The sequence below is a fragment of the Patagioenas fasciata genome, chromosome 2 (assembly GCF_037038585.1).
Source record: "Patagioenas fasciata isolate bPatFas1 chromosome 2, bPatFas1.hap1, whole genome shotgun sequence".
Classification (NCBI taxonomy): Eukaryota; Metazoa; Chordata; class Aves; order Columbiformes; family Columbidae; genus Patagioenas; species Patagioenas fasciata.
The window spans coordinates 163290514-163311092 of NC_092521.1; the positions used below are offsets into that span (position 1 = coordinate 163290514).

General features: G+C 41.6%; 1 protein-coding gene across 8 annotated transcripts in view; it reads right to left on the reverse strand.

Annotated features, from left to right (window-relative positions):
* Nucleotides 1-20579, reverse strand: part of SCN5A (sodium voltage-gated channel alpha subunit 5) — a 216986-nt gene that overhangs the window by 56025 nt on the left and 140382 nt on the right. For 5 of the 8 annotated variants that reach the window (XM_071805348.1, XM_071805345.1, XM_071805341.1 and 2 more), the window contains 2 exons: nt 17520-17990; nt 3208-3366 (listed from right to left, as the gene is read on the reverse strand). In XM_071805348.1, coding sequence (XP_071661449.1) covers nt 3208-3366; nt 17520-17990 — 630 coding nt within the window. The remainder of the gene's footprint in view (nt 1-3207; nt 3367-17519; nt 17991-20579) is intronic. The other 3 variants (XM_071805346.1, XM_071805343.1, XM_071805344.1) reach the window with 2 other exon arrangements.

Below are 20579 nucleotides of genomic sequence, written 5' to 3' on the forward strand. Positions count from 1 at the left end.
GGATATTACAGAAAAGACTACTTTTAAAATAAGTTGCAATTGGCTTGGATTCATCTGTTGCTGTGTGGAGAAAAGCCATCCTAAGGACCCAAATGTAACACAAAATCCGTCTTCAGAGGAGGAAATCTGTAAGGATTAAAGTCAGCAATACGTTGAGTAAAGATATGGGAGCACTGGCCGATATAATTCTCATGTTAGCTGATAATATTAGATCTGAGAGAGTATTGAAACTGAAGAAGCAGAAAGGAACAGAGAGGGGAAACATGGAGAGAATACAGCAAAATGCGACTTGACTCAAAACAGTGCAAATGAGAGAGTTCCAGGGAAATTTCAATAGAAATCCTGGGAAGTTAGAGTGATATTAAAAAATCAGACATGATTTTGTAGTGGATATGACATCACAGAAAACCTATATGAAAGCATCATGTCTAGGTAATGAGATACTATTTCCGCTCTTTACAGTTCTGTGGAAGTTGTATTTGGAATATTGTGCCTACTTCTTGGCAAAACAACTCCAGAAAGGAACAGTTGAGGGAGTTGCAAAGAAAGAGGTAAAAAAAAGTCAGACAAAGGGCACAGAGATACTCATTTAGAAGAAATAATGAAAGAAAAATGGTATGTGACTTCAAGGGGTAAGCCAGAGACAAAACAAAGCAAACAATATTCTGTTAAATTAAGTGATATCAACTCATAAAAATAAAAATATGGGTAAAATTGGTAAATGAGAGTAATGAAGTGGTACTTTAGAAGGGAAAAGAAGACAAAAGTGGGGGGCTGGTTATGAAGGCAACATACCTAGCCATGAGGTGTTTTTTTCTAAGCAAATGAACCGTTCCCTTTGGTAAATGGAGAAATCTAAGTTGCCTGATACATTTCAAGGTAGATTCCACAAAGCTGTACAAAATATTTTGTGGGGCATTGTTTTGGCAGTGCAATCAACCAGTTTGTCCTCTGAGGTCTTATCCACTCGTGACATCAAGGATTTTATTTCTACGGTGTCTTTCTGGTGATCTATATAGGATGAATTTTTAATCATATAATGTATCCTTTACTGACATCAACAGTGTTTTATTCAGAACAGATTCAATGCTTCCAGTTATCGACTGAATCACTCACAGCCCTGCCTCTTGGGCATACCAGATCTGTTAAGTTACTTCCTCGCAGTTGCTGGCTTTATTTGGCTAGTCGCAAGTTCTTGGGACATTCATCAAAAAGATGATTAGCATGTCCTCGTATGCCGGCACAAAGATTACTTCTCAATAGGAGGAGTGTAAGTATGTAACGTCCACACAAGATTTGGCCTTCAAAAATAGCATCCTTTGGCCTTTGCTCTTTCATGTTGGCATTCATAGCCTCATGCGAACTTCCGTTTGACTTCAAGTCATCCCTGGATTATTGCCATATTCCTCCACCTCTTTCTAAGCAGCCGCAAATAGAATCAATTATACTCTACTATAGAAAGGTGACACTTGTGTTCCAGGACCCTTTGAAAGTTGAGGGAGGAAATGAGGATTATTTCTTTATCACGATGTTGCTGAATATATCAAGGCTAGAATGTTCCTGATTTATCATGACATTTTGTTATAGCACTGAAAAAGGACATAGTTTTCCAGTCTCCATGTTAGGATCACAGGGTTTATTTATCTCAACAAGACACTTAAACGTGAAGGATACCTAATATCCTGAGAGAAAAATTCCTGAAATGGTCTTCTAATTCCTCCTATTTATAATGCTTTATCTCATTCTTGTAAAGTTTTGAGGTTCTTTGGTAAATGTATATACATTTTTTCCGCTGATACTGGGATATCAAATATTTGAGTCTCCTTCCTCTAAAGTTCAGGATCTTTTCTTGCTGAAGACGAAGTTCAATATGCCAAGAAGTATTTTGGCAAGGACAATTGCTCGTTAAAGAAATACTTCATGGCTTAGGGGATTTCTGGTTGCTATGGGTGGAATTTAGCTCACCTAAGTGAACAACTCATCTAGTTACCTTGGGTTCCCTTTGTAGTCAATGGCGAGAAAGAGGCACTTTTAGAAGATGATTCATCTGACCTAGTTTAAATGTTGCTTTCAGCCGGAGATGGGACACATTTGCCTAACTTCGTCGGCTGCAGATCCCCATTGACTATAAAGGGACCTCAGATGACAAGTTCAGATGCAGATGTCCACATTTAGTTCAGTAAATTCCACCCCATATGACAATATGAATCAGCAGGCCTGGAGAAGATGAGCTCTGGCTCTGTGATGTTTTCTGTGGTCCTGTCAAGATTTCTCCCCAGGATTGTTCCTGCTGGGCACAATCTTGCCACCAGTTTTATAGCAGAATTGGGAGAGGTGTGATGCATGTAAATACTATGTCACCCTTTCTCCTTAATTAGTTCAGTCCCCCAAAACCACAACTGGTTCCAATCTCAAGGAGCTATGGAGTTCCCCAAACTCCCAGGACATCACCCAAAACCTCCCGTTCCTACTTTCAAAATGAGAATCTGTGACTCTCTAATAACAAAAGGCAATCTTATGCCAATAGAACTCTAAATTTGGAAAAAAACCCAACAATTGATCAAGAAGGATACATGGAATTTAAAGTCTGGAGTCACTCAGTGTATGGTACAAAGATATGTAGTTTTGATATTCATGTTTATAAGGACAGCATAATATTACAAATCGAAAATAAATGTCAATGTGCAGACATTGAGAACCAGTGAGTGAATTGCACTTTGTCCATCATTGGCTGAATGATACCAAGGCTCAGTATTTAGTGTCTTCATGCCAGACACTTAAATTGTGGCACATTTCTTGGTTCTACGTGCTAACAGGAAAATAAATGGTAATCTGCAACAGACAGCAGATGCCCTCCAGTGAACTCGGTCAGCAGATGTCATTCTTAGAGCTACTTTACAGTGGAAAAACACATACATATTGGCTCCTAAAATAAGACAGTAACATTATAGAAGCTTTTGTGTTTTTTCAAAGTGTCTTGTCATCCCATCTCAATTTTCCAAGCTTTTCAATTATTTTTATGACAACAGAATCCTCTCTTTTCTTTACTAAAACTGTAATACCTACTACATACTATTGCTTTCCTACCACGGGACAAACATGTATTTTTTTTACAAGCTATAAATGCAACATAAATCAGTGACATGCACTACGGAGCTGGTGCAACAGATTGCATGCAGTATCAGGTAGGAAAGTTGTTTCTGTTACCTCTGTTTTCCCTACTGGAGGTGGTGGCTCAGCCTTCAACTGCTTATCCATGTGCAACTCATTGAACTCTTCACAAATCTCAGAGTTCTGACTCCGGACGCCTGGGCTTTGGCATCGCTGCCCCCTCAGCTGCAGCTGTTTGTCCTGCTGGAAATAATCCTAGATGGGTTTATTTTCTTTTTCTTTGGTAGCATGCTTATTTCTTAAGGAGATCTCCTCAGATAGAAGAGAAATAACCTGGACTATACTTGTCAGTGGATGACATCTTAAGGAAAATGGTAAGGAATAAGATAACACAGGCTTATGCTGTAACTGTTCAGCTTTAGCAATTGGATATGTCAAAATACCTGGCTGTACAAAATGGAAATACAGATAGGCCAACTTTTTTTTTCTTCTGAGCTCCTATTCAGCAAAACACTTAAGACTACTTTGCATCCACTGATGCCAACAGGACTTAACCACAGGTTGGAAGAAGAGCACATCCTTAAGTACTTCACTAAAAAGGGGAGAACTCTGGAATCAGAGCAATATTCTTTTTTTCCTGCAAACATGTCTAACTAGACCCAGTGCTTCCTAGTACAAATGGTGCCATTAAGTCCAGCTGCTTCTTCCTGGGGGGGTGATTATTGCTGCTGAACTCTCCAGAAGGACTAATGGCAGTAGAAAGAACGTTTGCAGGGTTGGTCCCTACATCTGGAGGCCCAGGTTCTCTGCTGGTGTAAATCAGTGTGGCTTTATTGATTCACCTAAGACAGGGATTTCTCTGAAAACTCCATAGCTCATCACAGCACTACAGTCGTTCATGCCATTACTAATGCTGCTACTAAAATATTGATAAAACCCAAGCCAGTTTCAAAGGGTTGTGCTGAATTGCTTACAGAAGGACTTCCATGCTGAGAAAAAAATTACAAGCATAACAGGATTTCAACAGTAATTATTTAAACCTATTTATCTTTGACTTGTCCACCCTTTTTTTTCTTCCCCCCCCCGGCTTGACCAGCATTTGACGTTACTAATGTATCAAGCGAGTTTCCCTTCCCCAGGGAGCAGCAGCCTACCTGCCTCACTTTTAGAGCCACATCACCACAGGAAGTCCCTCAAGAGCTACCAGGAGCAGAAAAACACTTTATTCCAAATATAACTATCCGAAAGAACAGATGACACAAAGGAAGCAGTTGGTTAAGCAAATTGCTCTCCGTGTAAATACTTTCAGGCTGTCAGGTTCGTACCAGTCCTTTCAAATGTCGTTCTGTGTTTCTAGCAAATTAATTTAAAATCAAATTACTTGTTTCCTGCTTCAGAGGGCATGTGGTCTAAAATATATTCTAACTTTAATAAATGAAATTATGCGTGTCCAAGCCTGTACTACCCTCCGCATAAGAATGTATTGCATACAATTTCTAGGCACAGTTTAGCACTGATCTTCGCAGGCCAGAGATTGCTCCATAATCATTAAGTTGCAGTTCTGTCCCTGTCAAGAAGCAACACTCTCTCAGGCATATCTTTGAAAACAGTGTAATATTCAGGAGAGAAGCTAACGTGGAAGGTACAGTATATACAAGTAAGGAGTAAAGTTCCCAGCCTTAAAAAGTCTTTTTTTTTTATTAAATGAAATGTGAATACAGCTTAGTACCAAGTAACCTTAATGGCATGATAGTGGTTGTAACACTAAAACAACAGAAACAATTGTTTCATCTTAAAAATGCAATGCAGTCTGAGGTGACATCTCAAATTCATTAATGCAGAAAGGTTGTACACTCAGAATTATTAGAAACTATGTAGTGTATGAGAACAGACTCTGTAACTCAGCTGATCTGACGAATATTCAAGTATAGTGCAAATTATTGCACTACACTTGAGTCAAATGTCAAACCTACAATAATTCTTTATTTACTAACCCTCTGTGTGGCACCTAGACTTAGCAACACTTTCCTAGAGCCTAAACTCCAAGAAACATGGACCCATCTGCTTCCCAGAAATCACAATTGCACAAGCTATCTGATAAGTTAACATTAATTAGAACTGATTAAATATATCCTGGTAGATTATCCAACGGGGATAACGTGCCTGTGCTCAGACGATGTGGTTCATCACCACGTGTTTTCAGACTTGTCCTTCAAATTTCTAAGGTGGGAGAAAATCTCTAAGACATATAAACGTTTCAAAAGGATCTGATTGCATAGATTGATCCCCAAAGGAGTGTTCGGGCATCAACTGCTGAGTTTTTTTCAAACAACTGAGGGCAGCCTTGGTAAGTCACTCTCATGGGATGCAACAGTCTAATTTGCAGCACATAGCACCTGAAGAACAGCACAGACCTGTCTGGGAAAAGGTGCATTTGTTTCATTTTGTTTAACTTTGGACTGTTTGCTTTTGTTCTGATTCCAGATGATTCATTCTTCTGGCAGCAATGGCAGCAGGTTTATCTCCTGTAAAGCTCCCCACCGTGGGTGGTTTATATAATTTGTTTTTAATTTTTGTATCAAGTGCCATGTTGCCAAGGTAATACACATTATGTTAATATTTATTGATTCAGTTGTTTTCATAATTTATAAAGTAAAATCATTCAGTGATACAAAAACTTCTTTGTGCATGCAAATGGAGGGTTGGGAGCCTGGGATAGACATCAGCTCCTTTAGACCACAAGCCAAAAGTTTGCTTCTCTCTCCTCTGATTTGGGCCTTAAAAAGAACTGATCTGCCAACATTGGACCAGCAATTAGCACATGGAGGAGGATGGACATGGTGTTGTCCCCTTGCATGCTGCAGGTCAGTTGTAGCAGCAGAAAAACAGCAACCAGATTGAAAATAGAGCATAATCTGGGTGACATCTCAAGTGTGTTTGTGCACGGACCCACGTACTTGTTTGCTGACACAAATAAGTACAAAGGCTCCACGCTGCGTTCTGCCTCTGAAAAGCACGGATCGGCTAATTGTTTCAGGCTCAAATGGGGATTAGTGCAAATGCCACTCGTTTGGAAAGAGGACTTGCTGTTGGCAAAACAAGACAAATGCCTGTCATCAGCACGGATTCACTTTATTCCTTCCCCATGGAAATACCATTTTTTTCCATCCTGTGCAAACAAATTTAGCAAGAGGATCCCAGGACCTGCCTTTTGGATGGCGAGAGCTCAAATGGGTTCTCCTGCTGCTTCATTCACTCTCTAGTTCATGACCCTGGCTTGTAACATTTGTTCCCTGATTCCCTGGCCACGGCTGTTGTGGGAAAGAAGATGTGCAAAGCCTTTGATACCAGGAAGCTTCCTCCCCAAAGCAGGTGGGGAGGCAAGGAATGGGAATTGGCCCTGGAGCCCTCCCTGCCTTGCAACTGTCACTGCAGAGCCAGCAAGCAAGGATGCAGCAGGATACATTCATTTTATGAGGTGGACAGGGCATCCCCTGCCTGTGGTGAGACGGTGCAAATGCAAACTGTCCCTTCCTAAATCCACGGTGCAATGGCAAGCTTCAATCCTATGTATCTTCTCTGCTTCCCACCACACTCGTGTACTTCTGTCTCCTTGAAAACCAATTTTGAGGCACTAATGGGATTTCAGGGATGTTCTGCAGTCACTTTCCAGGAATGAGGTGGTCAGGACATTTCCAGGTGCAGACTGAAAGGGTGGAGGCTTGTCCTGGTCCCCTCACATACAAGTCTGCACATACTTGGTCATACAGGTGGGACCCTGCTTTACCATGGGACGCTACCCATCAGAGGAAGCATCATCATCAGCAAGAATGCTGCAACAGAAATATTTCTGGTTTAGCCACTCAGAGATAACTGACACTATGAAACTGAGCCTCCTCAAAAAACGCAGCTCAAAAGAGCAGCAGTTAGTCTTTTAATAGATGACAACATATTTTAACCTGCAAATCTAGTTACAGCCAGTTTTCGGATGTCATAGTAGGAGTCTGAGGAGCTTTTCATGTAGAACAAACCCAGTTGAGCAGTGTGACACACACAGCTATTTGAGGCCTATTTACTCCGTAAAGGAATTGTTGATGTTTGTGTTCCTCCTTGCAGACAGCTATGGATTTAATAAAATTACCGTGCCTGGCAGCAACTGGCATCCTTTCTCAGCAACAGTTTGCATCTAGTAACTGGCACCCTTCCTCTGCGAAGAAGCCAAGAAGTAAATGATTGTGAAAACCGAACTGTTTATATCCTACCTCTACAGAAGTGGAGAAGCGAGCAGATTGCAATGCTGCTGAAATGCAGGGAACTTGCATTACTGCCTGGGTGGCACCTGTTTTGTGTGTAAACAGGAGACTACAGTCTGCAGAGCTGTTGGGCTGACAACTCTCAGATGTGCTGAATTGAGTCTTTCTGAGAAGCCTTGAAAAAATGTGGGCTAAAATGGGAGAGAAATTAATAACCATGAACCAGGGAAATGAACCATGGGTTCTTACTGCCAGAATAGATCATTTATGATCTTGTTTCTCCTCTTCCACAAATGAATGTAAAGCCTTGTAGCACCGATAAAAACAGTGGATTTATCTAGCTGCACATTAAGCACGAGAAGAGAAGTCACCAAATACACCAGGAAAATCCCCTTGCTTCCTCAATACAAGAAGTGGAAGATTTATATGACTTATTCTGCTAGGAATAAAAGAGGGCTGGTGTGCAGCTGTCAACTTTAAGTGTGCACATTTGAGAATCTCTCTATCCTGCTTTGAAGAATTGCTTCTGCAAAGCAGAGTTACTACTCCTGGGTTTAATAAGAAATCAGAGGAAGACCCGGAGCAATATCACATCACAGCACTAGGATCGCAGCTAAGACGTGGAGACTACTCACACCACACTACATTCCTTTACAAATCCATTTTATTAGCAGACTACAGCGTTTCCAAAACCGATATAAAGCACATGAAGCCCTACCTTAAGTCTGCAACACAGGAAGCATGTACATAAATCTGTAGATTCCTCAAAGAGGGTATGAAAACAGGCAAGGGAAAGTCTAAACCTGATTATTTGAGACTGGGCATTCCCACTCTCCATCCTGTGCCACCTAGTCCGCTATTCCACTTCAGCAGAAACAACCAGACATCAGACCAGAAATAGCCTGTAGATTTTCAGTTTTGCTCCTCTTAGCTACTCCTGCCAGCCTTTTCTCTTGCCATTCATCTGTGCAAAAGCCAGAAACAACCTGGTGCAAAGGGAGTAGTAAAAGGCAAGAATTAGAAAGTGCTGCTCACATTTGCTGTGTGACTACATCTGGATTTTTTTCTCTTTCTTGATGACCCAGACTTTATTGGGACCCAATTTGTTAAAGTACAAATCACTAACACATGCATGCAGAAGAGCAATGTTTGCAAAACAGGTTAAACACAATAGTCTCTGGGTCCAGAAACAGCACAAGCCTGTTCTCCATCTCCTGGTGAAGGCACCAGTAGATGAAATTATGCCCCTAACCTGGATGTCCAGAGGTCCCCAGGGAGTTTCCACTTAAGCTGTCAGAGTTAATGCCACTGTAGTTTGAACTTACACCTGTTTAGCCAAACACGGAACTTGGCCTCCTGATGGACTTCAGAAACACATTTTTTTCCCCTGAAAGCTGTAAGGTATTTGGAAGCAAAGTGCAGTACTTCTTATAAAATAAAATTGTGCACCTGTGAGTACTTAGCTGGATAAAAACACCAATATGTGGCCCTTAAAATTCAGAATGGCCAAAGCTAAGGCTGGCCAGAAACCAGAGCTGCTCAGCAGAGGCTGTTAAGAACAAAAACTCCCCTGGAACCAACCCTGGTATTTTTTTCCATTTTGAATAAAGGTGAACTGAAACTTTGCCTGACAAACATCATCACAGCCACTAACTGCTGGTCGCTGCACAAGGCCTGGATGCTTTGCCAAACATCATCCCTCAAGGAGGGAAACAGCAGTTCGGCGGTGCTACTTCTTGCATTAATCCAGAACATTATAAGCATTGAAACTCTGGCCACAGAGGAGCAAGGAACATTATTACTAATGCCCTCTGCCTTGCTGGCCTAAGATCTTTTCCCACACCAGGCAAACACACTGCCCATAATAAAACACAGATTCATTATTCCAAGGGTTGACTCTTAAAATTAGTCTAAGTGGGAAAACTTGGCAAAAAAGATGGACTGTCAAAGTTAATTTAGCCCGTTATCAATTCAATAGGCTTAAACAGGCAGTGCAAGTATTTCATAAGTGTTCATTGTTCAGAGTTCAAGCTAATACCTTCTGCTAAATTGCATTTTGAAGTTTAATCACACTCTGCTTTATGTTTCTTTTGGTAATTGGGATCTCTCCACAGTATAATGTGAAGAACTCAAACTAACGGGCTCCTCCGATATAAGTTTAAATTCTGGAAGTTTGCCTCAAAGTGCAGTGAGCGTGCCTGAAATAACCCGTTACCTTTCACCCAAATAAGGCATTAATATTTTGATCCTTAAGGAAATCTATTATTATAGGCAGTAGCAACAAAATAACCATTATTTTAAATTTTGTTATTTCAGACCATAATTAACAGGAATAATTTCAACCCCCCCAACACACACACACGCACTCACTGTCTCACTCAGCACAGGAGCTGCTGGGGAACTGGTTGCTGTTCATTTTGTCTAAAAATTTTAAATGTCGGCATTTTCTTTACCAAAGGGAGAAACAGTAAGAAATGCTCATTTCTAGGCAGCGTTTTGCTGCAGGGAGGGACATGGATACTGGGAAATGGCATCCACTAGGCTGTGACTGACGCGTAGGTCCCGGTCTGGGCACTTGTCCAAATGCATGTTGTCAAGTCTGCTATGCCTGATATCGGCTCTTTCAATGCCAGGCTTTTTTGTGTGTGTGTGTTAAATTCTCCCCCCTCTTTCTCTCCTCCATCAGCTCCCTGTGTTTCCTGCACCTCAGGCGTTATGCTATGGACAAATATATTTCCCTGCCACCGCGTCCTGAATAAGCATCCTAAAAACCTTTGTTCGCAGTGTGACTGTTCTAATCATGTCAGCAGGGACCTGACACAGTCTTCTCCTTCTGCCCCATCGTACTGAAATAAAACAAATGCGAGTATCTTTCTATGTGTAAACCCAAAGATTAAGACATTCAAATCTGGATAAAAATACAAGAATCTGTCCCTTCAGATTCAGAATGGCTAAGACTGGACAGACACCACAGCTGCTCAGCAGGGGCTGTTAACAGCAAAAACTCCCCAGGAACCATCCTGCCTTGGTCTTTTCTTTCATTTTGGATAAAAACGAACTAAAAACTTCACCAGACAAACATCATCACGGTCACTAACTGTGGCTTTAAATCTGCTGCTGTGGCTTACAGTCCTTTTTCTAATGGCTTTGCTGCTCTTCTTCTGAAAATGATAAATACAGAAATACTCTATTTTATTGCCCAAAACAAATAGAAAATAATTGAGTTCTACACAGTTTTCAGGAAACGCAAAGCAAAACATACAGTTTGAGAAGCAAGGAATCCAGGCAAGCCACATACCTAATAATAATGAAAAAGAACCCTGCTATCTTACTTCATGATCATAAAATATGGGCCCAAATAAAGCTGACAAAAAGGATGTTGTAAGATTTATTGCATGCTGCATGCATGTATACACATGGGCTCACTCTCCTGCCAGTAAGAACTGGGGAGTCATCAACTGACTTCAGAGGTATTTTATCCAGTTGCACTAAAAGAGAACGTGTCCCACAGACTGGAACTGAAAGCACATGGAATATAAATACTGTCTGAAAGGGCATTATGGTTCCTGACAATAAAGTATATTTCCTGCAGTAAAAGGTTGAAATTAATGTGCCCTGTCAAATAAACACATGACTTCATAGTATCGCTGATTTATAGACATCAGAATTATTGGGAGCATAAGACACTGCCACAAAAAATTTTATATCAAAATCTTTAAGCACTGCCATTTTCATAGCAATTTTCAATAATTTCAGCTACAGTTATGTCAACCTGGAATAATTCTATTGACTTTTACAGGATCACTTCAGGTTTAGGAGCAGGTCAGTAATGCACAGAAATTGTACAGTGAAATTTCCACTGTATACAAAGGAAACAGATGTGGGTCCAGATGCAGATGGTGAACTCTCTGTTACCTGAGACATTTCATCTTTTCTCTGCCTTACAAATGATGTATCACAGCTAAAATAAACTTAACAAGCTCTGTGCAGAAATTACTGGCTTTGACTCAGTGTTATGAGAGAGCTAAACCATGAAGATCCTAATGTTCCTCTCTGATCTCAAAATTATGAATCTCTTGCTGGTAGAAACATGCAAAACAAAAAAAGCCTATCAGAAATAGTTTTACCTTGTCAAATGAAATAAAATGAGTGGGTAATTCTGAAGTAAATATGGGGAAGAACAGAATAAAAGCTTGGGGGTTTGATTCAGTTTAGAGCAATATAGAAACTGTACCACTGAACAGAGACTGTGGTGGCAGTCAGCTCTGTCATTGACATGTACAGAGGCAGTCACTCCTTTAAAGTCTGGAAAACCGATTTTCGTGGCAAATGTAGTGGTGGAGCCCATGCAAGGGTATACATGAGGGAAGAACTGCCAACTGAGGATAAATTAAAAAATGGAATACGACTGAGAATGCATGGCGTGCTCTACAGCAATGAATAATCGCCCTGGGTGCAAAATCCAGGCAACTTGCACCCCTTGGGTCCTCTGTGCAGACCCAAACCTCTTGAAAAATCACAGCAGAGGTGCTGCTCTGCCTTGGGGGGATCTAGGAAGAGCACAGAGAAGTGCAGCTGTGCAGGTGGGAAACCCCGAGAGACGACAAAAGGCGTTATCCCCTTCCCACAGGCAATGTTCCCTGTCAGGTCACGGGAAGGCACAGCAGGCACAGCAACAACTCTCTGGTATTTAAGGATTTCAACAGCCATGGGTAAGCCTCGGGCAAGAGAGTGGGCAAGCCCTCCACCAGCTCTGAGGTCTCGGGATGGCACAAATGAGCCAGCTGGGGCTTGGCGGCTGCACACGGAAAGTCAGATCTCCCGTGGTGTGCGTGCCTGGTGCCGAGGATGGGGTAAGAAGCTGCAAAACGCTCCGTCCTACAGCAGGCAGCCAGCACTTTCCATATGACCCAATTAGCCACTCCGTCGGAACAAATCAATAATGGCATTTTCTGGAGACAAGCAGGCAAGTGCTGCTGGCTCGGCACTGCGCCGCATGTGAAAATACAAAGGTGTTATCTCTGCGGAAAGCAGCATCCGTGCCTGGCTTTGACACGGCAGAGATGGCGAATGCGAGATGTGACCAAGAGCCATCAGCCACCACAGCATGGATTTTCTTTTCTGTGGCACACTACAGTCAGCTCAACTCAAGGGCAGTGGTTCGAGTAAGGCAGAAGATGCAGTAATTAAATATAAGAAAGGGGAGAAAGCAATAACCACCCTGCTGGGCTGACTCAAACAACAAGGAAAATGTAGAGCCATTTTATGAGGTTGTACTAATGCATTTTGCAAACTGTAGGAACTCGTCAATGCAGGAAAGGATCCAGATCCCATGCATAAAGACCTGGACATTGTTGAAGCCTGCGGTAATAGAAATGAGACAGATTTCAATGGCAGAAGTGCAGGACACTGTACTTTGGAAACTCTTTGAGGACACCCGGAGTTACTCATTTGGAACCTCTTTTTAGTCTGTCACAGGATACCTCTGAATCACAAAGTGATGTTAGTGTGAAAAAGGCATACACTATTCTGGGCTAGACCTCTGGACACCTAGAAGGTTAAGCAATATTAAAGTAGGAATTTTGAAGATTTAAGCTTTGGACTTATATATCAAATGTAAATAGTGCAAACCCTTCTGATGTCTGAAATTTTCAACATAAATAAAGTGCAGGTAAACTCTGGTAGGATCCACTGCATCAGGTGGACTGGACTATGAGCAATGAATCATTCCATCACCTTACTGTCCCCATTATTTGTTTCTTACTCCTTCAGGAGACTGAAAGTTGATGTCACATACAAAAAGATGGTCTTTATAAGCAATTACAAGACACTCTACGGAGGTTCAAAAAATAAATTTGCACATTATAATCATCTAGGAAGCCACAATGAGAACCCAAAAGAGTCCTGAGAAGATGCAACATGCTGCTGTGGTTTCTGCTGAGATTTTGGGAGCTTTATTCCTGGTAGGACAACCCATATATAGGATGATACCTCTCAAAGACAAAGTAAAAAGGAAGACAGTTTTCATGTAATAGAAAGTTATTTGGACACTATGTCCAAAGTATGATCAGGTGGATGATAATTTTTGTTATGATTATTCTTGTTCTCATTCTACTGTTAAACTTCTCTTCAAATACTGAAAAAATCTTGTGTACTGACAGGGAAACACTTTCCATCACTACAAGCAGGGCAAGGAAGGGCTTTAGGTAAAGCCCTAAGTCATAATGTTGCAGTGACTGGCATCGACACCTGTCACACAATAGAGATTAATTAATGAAGTTCAAGGTGGTCCTTTCTCATCCTCACTCCTCTTCTGCCAGCTTCTTGCACCTGTCCTGACTTCTATTGTTCAGCTTTTTTCTGATCCTTTCACCATATGTGTGGGCTACAGGCACGTGCCTCCTGCCTCTCTGAGTCGGAAGAGCATCTCACTTGCATCTCAGTAATCAAAGGAGATTTAGAAGCTATCAGGTGGTCTCACTCCTTCGAGTGATGTGCCAATGACAGTGCCACAAATTGGGAGCTTTCAGGAAGACGGCTGCTGCCAGTGTAAGCTTTGATAATAGAAATGGCAGCTGAAATTTAAACTTAGACATTTCTATTACTCAGAGGAAACTGTGCAGTCACAAAAGGTTTTCTCATAATCTGAAATTTCAAACTGCTGCGTATAACACTGTGGAGCCCATTTCTCATAGCCACAATGGCTTAGAGTAGTTTTGTGACTTTCTGAGAAGAGCACAGCACTGGTACAGGACCTGTAAACTGAGCTGATCACCACCCTAAAATCCATCATTGGGATCAACAACTTCATGATTTTGCTTGAGAGCAGCCTCCCTTTATCCTCCTGAACACAACAGATGAGTCTGGACTGATGTGAGTGCATGATGAACAGAATATGGTCCAGGATCTTCAACTGACAGAGAAAGTGTAAAGGATGTGTAGGGACTGAGTAGATTTACCTAGCCTTGCACTTGCAAGGCATGAATACATAAACTCCCTATATATGCATCTCCTTTCTCCTCCTCTCTATCGCACCAAATCTCCTTGCAGGAGGAGGAAGGCAGGTTCTGGCAATGCTGCCAAAGGGCTGCAAAATTCTAGGTCAGCCAACAACTATAAAGTGAAGCAGGGTACATTGTCTTCTCCTGAGAAGTAAATATACATATCACACTCTCTTTGTACATGCTAAAATATTTAAATATGTAAAAATATGGATTATAATTAGGGGGAAGTTAGAATAGATTTGAATGTTTAGTGTAGCCTCGATAGTCCTTGTTTCGTTTCTGTGTGATGCCCTCCACACAAAAAGATACTTCACCGTAATTGTGCCCTTTCAGAGCAATCATGTAAATTTTGCTCTTGTTCATGTTGTTCTTCCTTTGCGAGCTCTGCCGTGGTTATTGTGGCCATCATGGAGGGAAGGAGGTGAGAACCCCCTCAGATTTGGGGCTTGCAGGGTTAAAGTGAGTGAATGGGGAAGTTTATTGCTCAGAGTCCCACAGGGCTGCCCTTGATACAAAGGTCAGCACGCTGTAATTCTCACAACTTGACATCCAGGGAACTGGGATTTCATGCTGACCTCCAGGTGCAATAACTTCTGCAGTAACCTTGACCAAGAGAGGGTTTTATTTTGTGGGTCCAGAGATCATAGATCATTGGAACGGGCACCATTAAAAATTGTAGATCTTCGAATCATTCAGGATTTGCTTTCTCATGGCTCTGCTCCTTATGGAGACTTTTACAGCTGTGCAAGTTTACCAGGGTTTTGCAGGAAAGCAAATGCAAAGCTCATCATGCAATTATAATTTCTGCTGTTATGCATCTTCCTATTTTTATTTAGTTATTATGCCAATGTATTTTGAGTCTTTGAGTTAGAACCCCCCCACATACACACATTTTCCTCTCTAGAAATTTGCACAGGGGAACAGCAGTGACCTGCAGCAGCTGTTTGTCAAAGCCTGGAAAACACTAGTGACAAAGCTAATTAATACATTCCACAACTCCACGCCTTCTATTTAATGCACACATTAGCAGTGAACTACATTATTTCACTTGCAATCCAAACATCTGGTGAAAATGTGACAATGTTAACCTAGCGCTTATTGAAAATTTTGTGAAAAGGTACAGCGTGAAGATGGAGTATTTTGGTTTACTTCTCCTACTTGGTTTAATTCTGAATCCTCAATGGTTGTATCATATATGATAATATTTCAATATTATAGAAATAATTTGAAGAACTTTTCTTAATATTTTAAAATCAACTTTTATTTACAATGTTCCATTTCACTAGAATGCCTACATTTCTACATCAGTTCTCTCCCTCATGACTCCAACAGATCTCACTAAAGGCCTAATTCCACACTTACTGTACAGAATAAAATAGATGACTACCTGTCCCATCTACTAGTATACATGCCAGCACCTGCATGGACACATTATGCAGCTAAATAGAAATCCACATCTCTATACTTTTAAGGTACCGTAAACTGTAAAAATCCCAAACCCTCCATGCTTTATGTTGCAGCTTAGCTTGCAATTGTGAACATTGCTATGTGAATACAGTGATACAACATACACACCTGTGCATACACACACTGACACACACATACAAGCGTCCAGACCTCACGGACACTTATGTGCAAAGTTTCAACAAACTTTTGCTTTGTACTGTGAAAGGAAAGCCTGAGAAATTTAAAGATTGTGACCCTCTGTCAGATGTAGCAGAAAGGTATAGATACCTTTAAAAGAAAAAACAAAAAAAGGAAAAAATAACCTCCAGAATTAAACACATTTACATGCTATTATACTCATTTACGCTACTCAGTATTTGCAGACCAGTTAATACTAAGAAACCCATCTGCTATATTTATGTTTCACTTTTCAAGTGTACGCTGCTTGTAGGTTTAATACAACGCTGGGAAAAGAAAATTACTTCAAGGAAAAAACAGGTATTAACCATGCTACCCACATTGATCCGCAGGTCATTTCAATAGAACTGTTCCTCAAATACGATACAAAACATCTCCTACAAGCATTTACCAAAACTTTTAGACTTCTTTTTTTGTTACCTAGGTGTCCATTTGGACAGCGGGACTTGATCATAGAGTTTTCTGACGCCTTACCCTTCAGCTCCCCAAGGAGATGGTCAATGTGTAAGACTTGCTGGTGAGCAGACAAATAAACACTGAAAGTATTTCCACCAAGAAGCAGGAGAAATTAACATTTATCAGTCAATTTGTGCCCATCTCCTGACAGAGACTCCTTCCTCAGGGTTTTTTTAGGACAGTTCTTAAGGACAGCTTTGCTTCAAAACTGTCTTCCCCTCAACCAAGAGATTGGGGATCCCTCCTGACAGCTGGATCCAAACAGCGGCTTTGATCCAGTGCCTGCTGAGCTCCACAGGTCTCAGCTGGACTCAGAGGATGCTGGATCAAGGCTGGAAAACATTAACTACCTACGGTGCATGAAGACGAGAGAAAAAGCTGTTAGAATGGGGAGAGGAGGAGAAGAAGAAAAAGAAAAGTGTGCCCATGAAGATTTTTCTTCTGCGCTTTACACCAATACTCTGAACCATACAGAATTTTTCAGCCTTTACTACTGAGTGCTCTGGGGAATATGAAAATCTGCAACGTCATACCAAAAAAAAAAGGCAAATAACTAATTTTTCTGTCTGAATACATACAATTACATATCTTCTCTCTTTCTCTGGTGTCTTGTCATATCAGCCTCCACTTCGCTCTATTTTTAAGAGAACTACCTGGCCCTCAACTCTTGCTGCACAAATCAAACAAAGCCATTGCCTATTTTTGCGCACTGAGAAAATTCCGTCATAGTCAGAGGACCTAAGATTTGTTCTGTAACATTCCCATGATTCAGCTGAAAATAAAAACACAGGCTCCTGTGTGGGAAAGGGTTTAATTGTTCTGGTTAGAAGATTTCATCTAGACAAGCACAAAGAATACCAAGGGAATGCCTCTTGTTGGAGACAGAATTTTGCTCTTAGATATGCACGTGTAACTTCTTCTGAAGTTAACAACATATCAAAGGCAGGATTAGGCCATAGGACATTTGCATCATGAGCCATGGATCCAGAGCAAGGGAGGGAACAAAAGCCATCTTAATAAGCTGCAACCAGCAAACATTTTAGTTGCCTACCTGCTCCATTTCCGTAAAGGTGCTTTGCTCCTCATCTTCCTCCTCAATATCCGACTCTCCCACAGCAATAGGAACACAAATTGAAAGGTCAGGATTGGTCATAAAATCATCGTTGTCTGTAATTCCTAGGTGTTTCTCCCCACTTTTAGTCATCCCATCCTCAGCGTGGTTCTCTTTGTGATTCTCCATGTCTTTGCCGAGCTCAGCAGTTGTGTGACTGTTCATGCAATTGTTAAGGGCACCTGTGTTCTGGGCAGCAAGCTTCATCATTGCCTTCTTTTCAGCCGTCGTCTTGGGGTGCCGGAGAACACTGCAGCAAAAATTCCATGTCGTGCGTTTCACATACTGAAGACCCCTGTTGATCCGAGCAAAAGCAAGCTGCAGGTTGTTCATCTCCCCATCCTCATCTGGTGCTGAGAGGTTGTCAGCGCTGAAAGAGCTTAGCAGCAAGGCCAGGAACAGGTTGAGCACCTGCAATGAATAAAGTTAAAAGGAAATCAATGACCCTTAATAAAGAAGGGCGAATGTTTGGTCTTGGAAGCAGAAGGGTCTGAGTCTCATCTCATCTGTGCCACTGTACCACCAGCATTTGTGGAACTATCTCTGATAACAGGTGGTTTCAGTAGGAAGAGGAGGTCTGCAGACATTTCTGAACACATTAATTTCAGGTGCAGAAATATAGCATAGGCAATAACACACTCTGACATTCCCTTTCCCCCTCCAAACTCCCAAAATATGAAAAAGGCCAAGCTTAGAAACAGAGTATGTGATAAAATTTTCATTGGAAGTTACATAGTAAAAATATTCTCATAAGCAGTGGTATTATGATTTTCCTGTAATTGCCAGTATTCCATCTTGGGAGAAAATCACTAATTGCAACATCAATTGACATTCAGAAAGGTACTGCTTACATGTAGAAAAGGACTGCAGGAAGAATGTTTCCGGCACCTTTTTGTTTTTTACTCAGTGTAAATCTTGTTATTTACATTTCATAGCATATAATATATATAGGGATCTGGACAAGCTCCAGAAGTGGACCCATGCAAACCTTATGATGTTCAATGAGGCCAAGTGCAAGGTCCTGCACATGGGTTGGGGCAAACTCTGGTATCAATACAGGTTGGGGATGAAGGGATTGAGAGCAGCCCTGTGGAGAAGGACTTGGGGGTTCTGGGGAATGAAAGACTGGACATGAGTTGGCAACTTCAGAACTGTTGACTGTTATTGGTAGTGCATGGCAAGATTAGACACAGCTACACATTTGGGTGACATATTTGATGATTTAAACCTCCTTCCCCGCCGCCCCCCTCATCCCCGCCCAGTAAATGTAATTATATCCAATAAATAAAAACAGCTTCTTCTAGAAGGCTATTCCTAGTAATACATCTTGAAGGCTGATCACCAGTTGCTGTCTATGGGACATTACACCTGCTCGTGGGCTGTGAAGGAATGAATTACAGCATTTGTGCTGGACAGACAAGGGCAAGAAGCTCACACTGGAGGTAGATGCCTGGAATGACGGGAATGAGGCAAAGGTGACTCAAACCCATATTAACTAAAATATATTTACTGAAAATGAACCAGGGCCAAATTGACTGGTATCAGCTCATCTTCTGCCTGTTCAAGGTGGGTGGGTGCCAGCTCTGTGATCTCCTGATACTACTAGAAATACTTGTTAGTCTCCTGGTTTCTGTCTTTCTGATAGTATTTTAAATGGATACAGTCTGTTAGATCAAAATAAATGGTATAAGTACTGCACCTTACCAAAGAGACAGAAGCTTTTGCTATCATCCCCCCACCCTGTTCTTCCTTACTTCAAATATTCAAAATACATGAGATGGAACTTTGAAAACCAGTCTGCTCTTAATCACTCTGGTGACAATGCATTTGAAGTGTCTTGTCAGTGCTGTTTAGTAAAGTACTCTTTGCAATCACCATGATTATAAATGAAAGCAGTTGGTAGCACAGCAGATGCCTGTGTCCGCTATGAACTACTGAATTACCTATTGCTGCACTGAGTACCACCCTGCTCTGAAGTACAGTGAGATTAAAGCTAATTGTTTCTTCGATGGTCCATCATACTGGAGTGTCACTGACAGCTTGTGTGGGTCTCCTCTTGATCATTGTGGTGGTCTGGGGTGAACCGATCTTTCATATCCCACTCGGAGGTATTGTACGTGGTGTTGTGTGATAGGTAGTTGAAAACCAGAGTAGTGGATATGCTACCAAGGAGGTGGGAGCCCATCGGTGAAGAAGTCACTGGTACAATCAGTTTAGCCATTTTCAACCAAGCTTGATAGAAGGATGGGCCCTCAGAGATAACCACATTGCTACAAGTGTCCTGAAAATCACCACGTGTGTATTGAAGAGACACTGCCCATGTCACCAGTACAGACAGAGCTTGCACTAAGCCACAGTGTGTGTCTCCTTCCCAGTAGCAACCTAGGGACATGGGAAGCAGCTGGAAGAAGGGAGATGAAAAATAAATCCAGAATAAATATCTTCTGAACTTTATAAGTTCAATTCAGTTACCTTAACAAAGGTGCCTATTGTTGTCTGAGGTTATCTGAGGCATCTGCACCAGACCTACAGGAGATGTATGTCCTCCTGTATCCCCAGCCATCATCCAACCAGGGCACAACAGGGTATTGCAGCAGGCAACAGACTGGCAGTGTTCAGGGAACTCAGTGACGTTTCAAGGATGGTACCTGCCTCCAGACTTCAACACCAAAGCTTGAGGGTCTAATGAGGAACTTAAGCCCTATTTTCATTAAAAGAAATTAAACATGTAGACAGTGGAGCCTGACCAAATACAGGTGGCTACGTTCAGGCTATGTACAGTTGCCAAAATGTAGTTATCGAGTGCTCACTGACCCAAGCATGTCCAAGTCATCCTGAGGAAACTGGCCCACACAACATAGTATTATGGGAGGTCAGTGCCTGCTGGGGAAACAGGATGGACACCTTATATTATCCCCAGTAGTGCTAGACAGAACTGAATCAAGCCCTAGACCTCTTCAGACTGTAGTGGTAACTCAGGCATCTCCTCCATTCATTAAT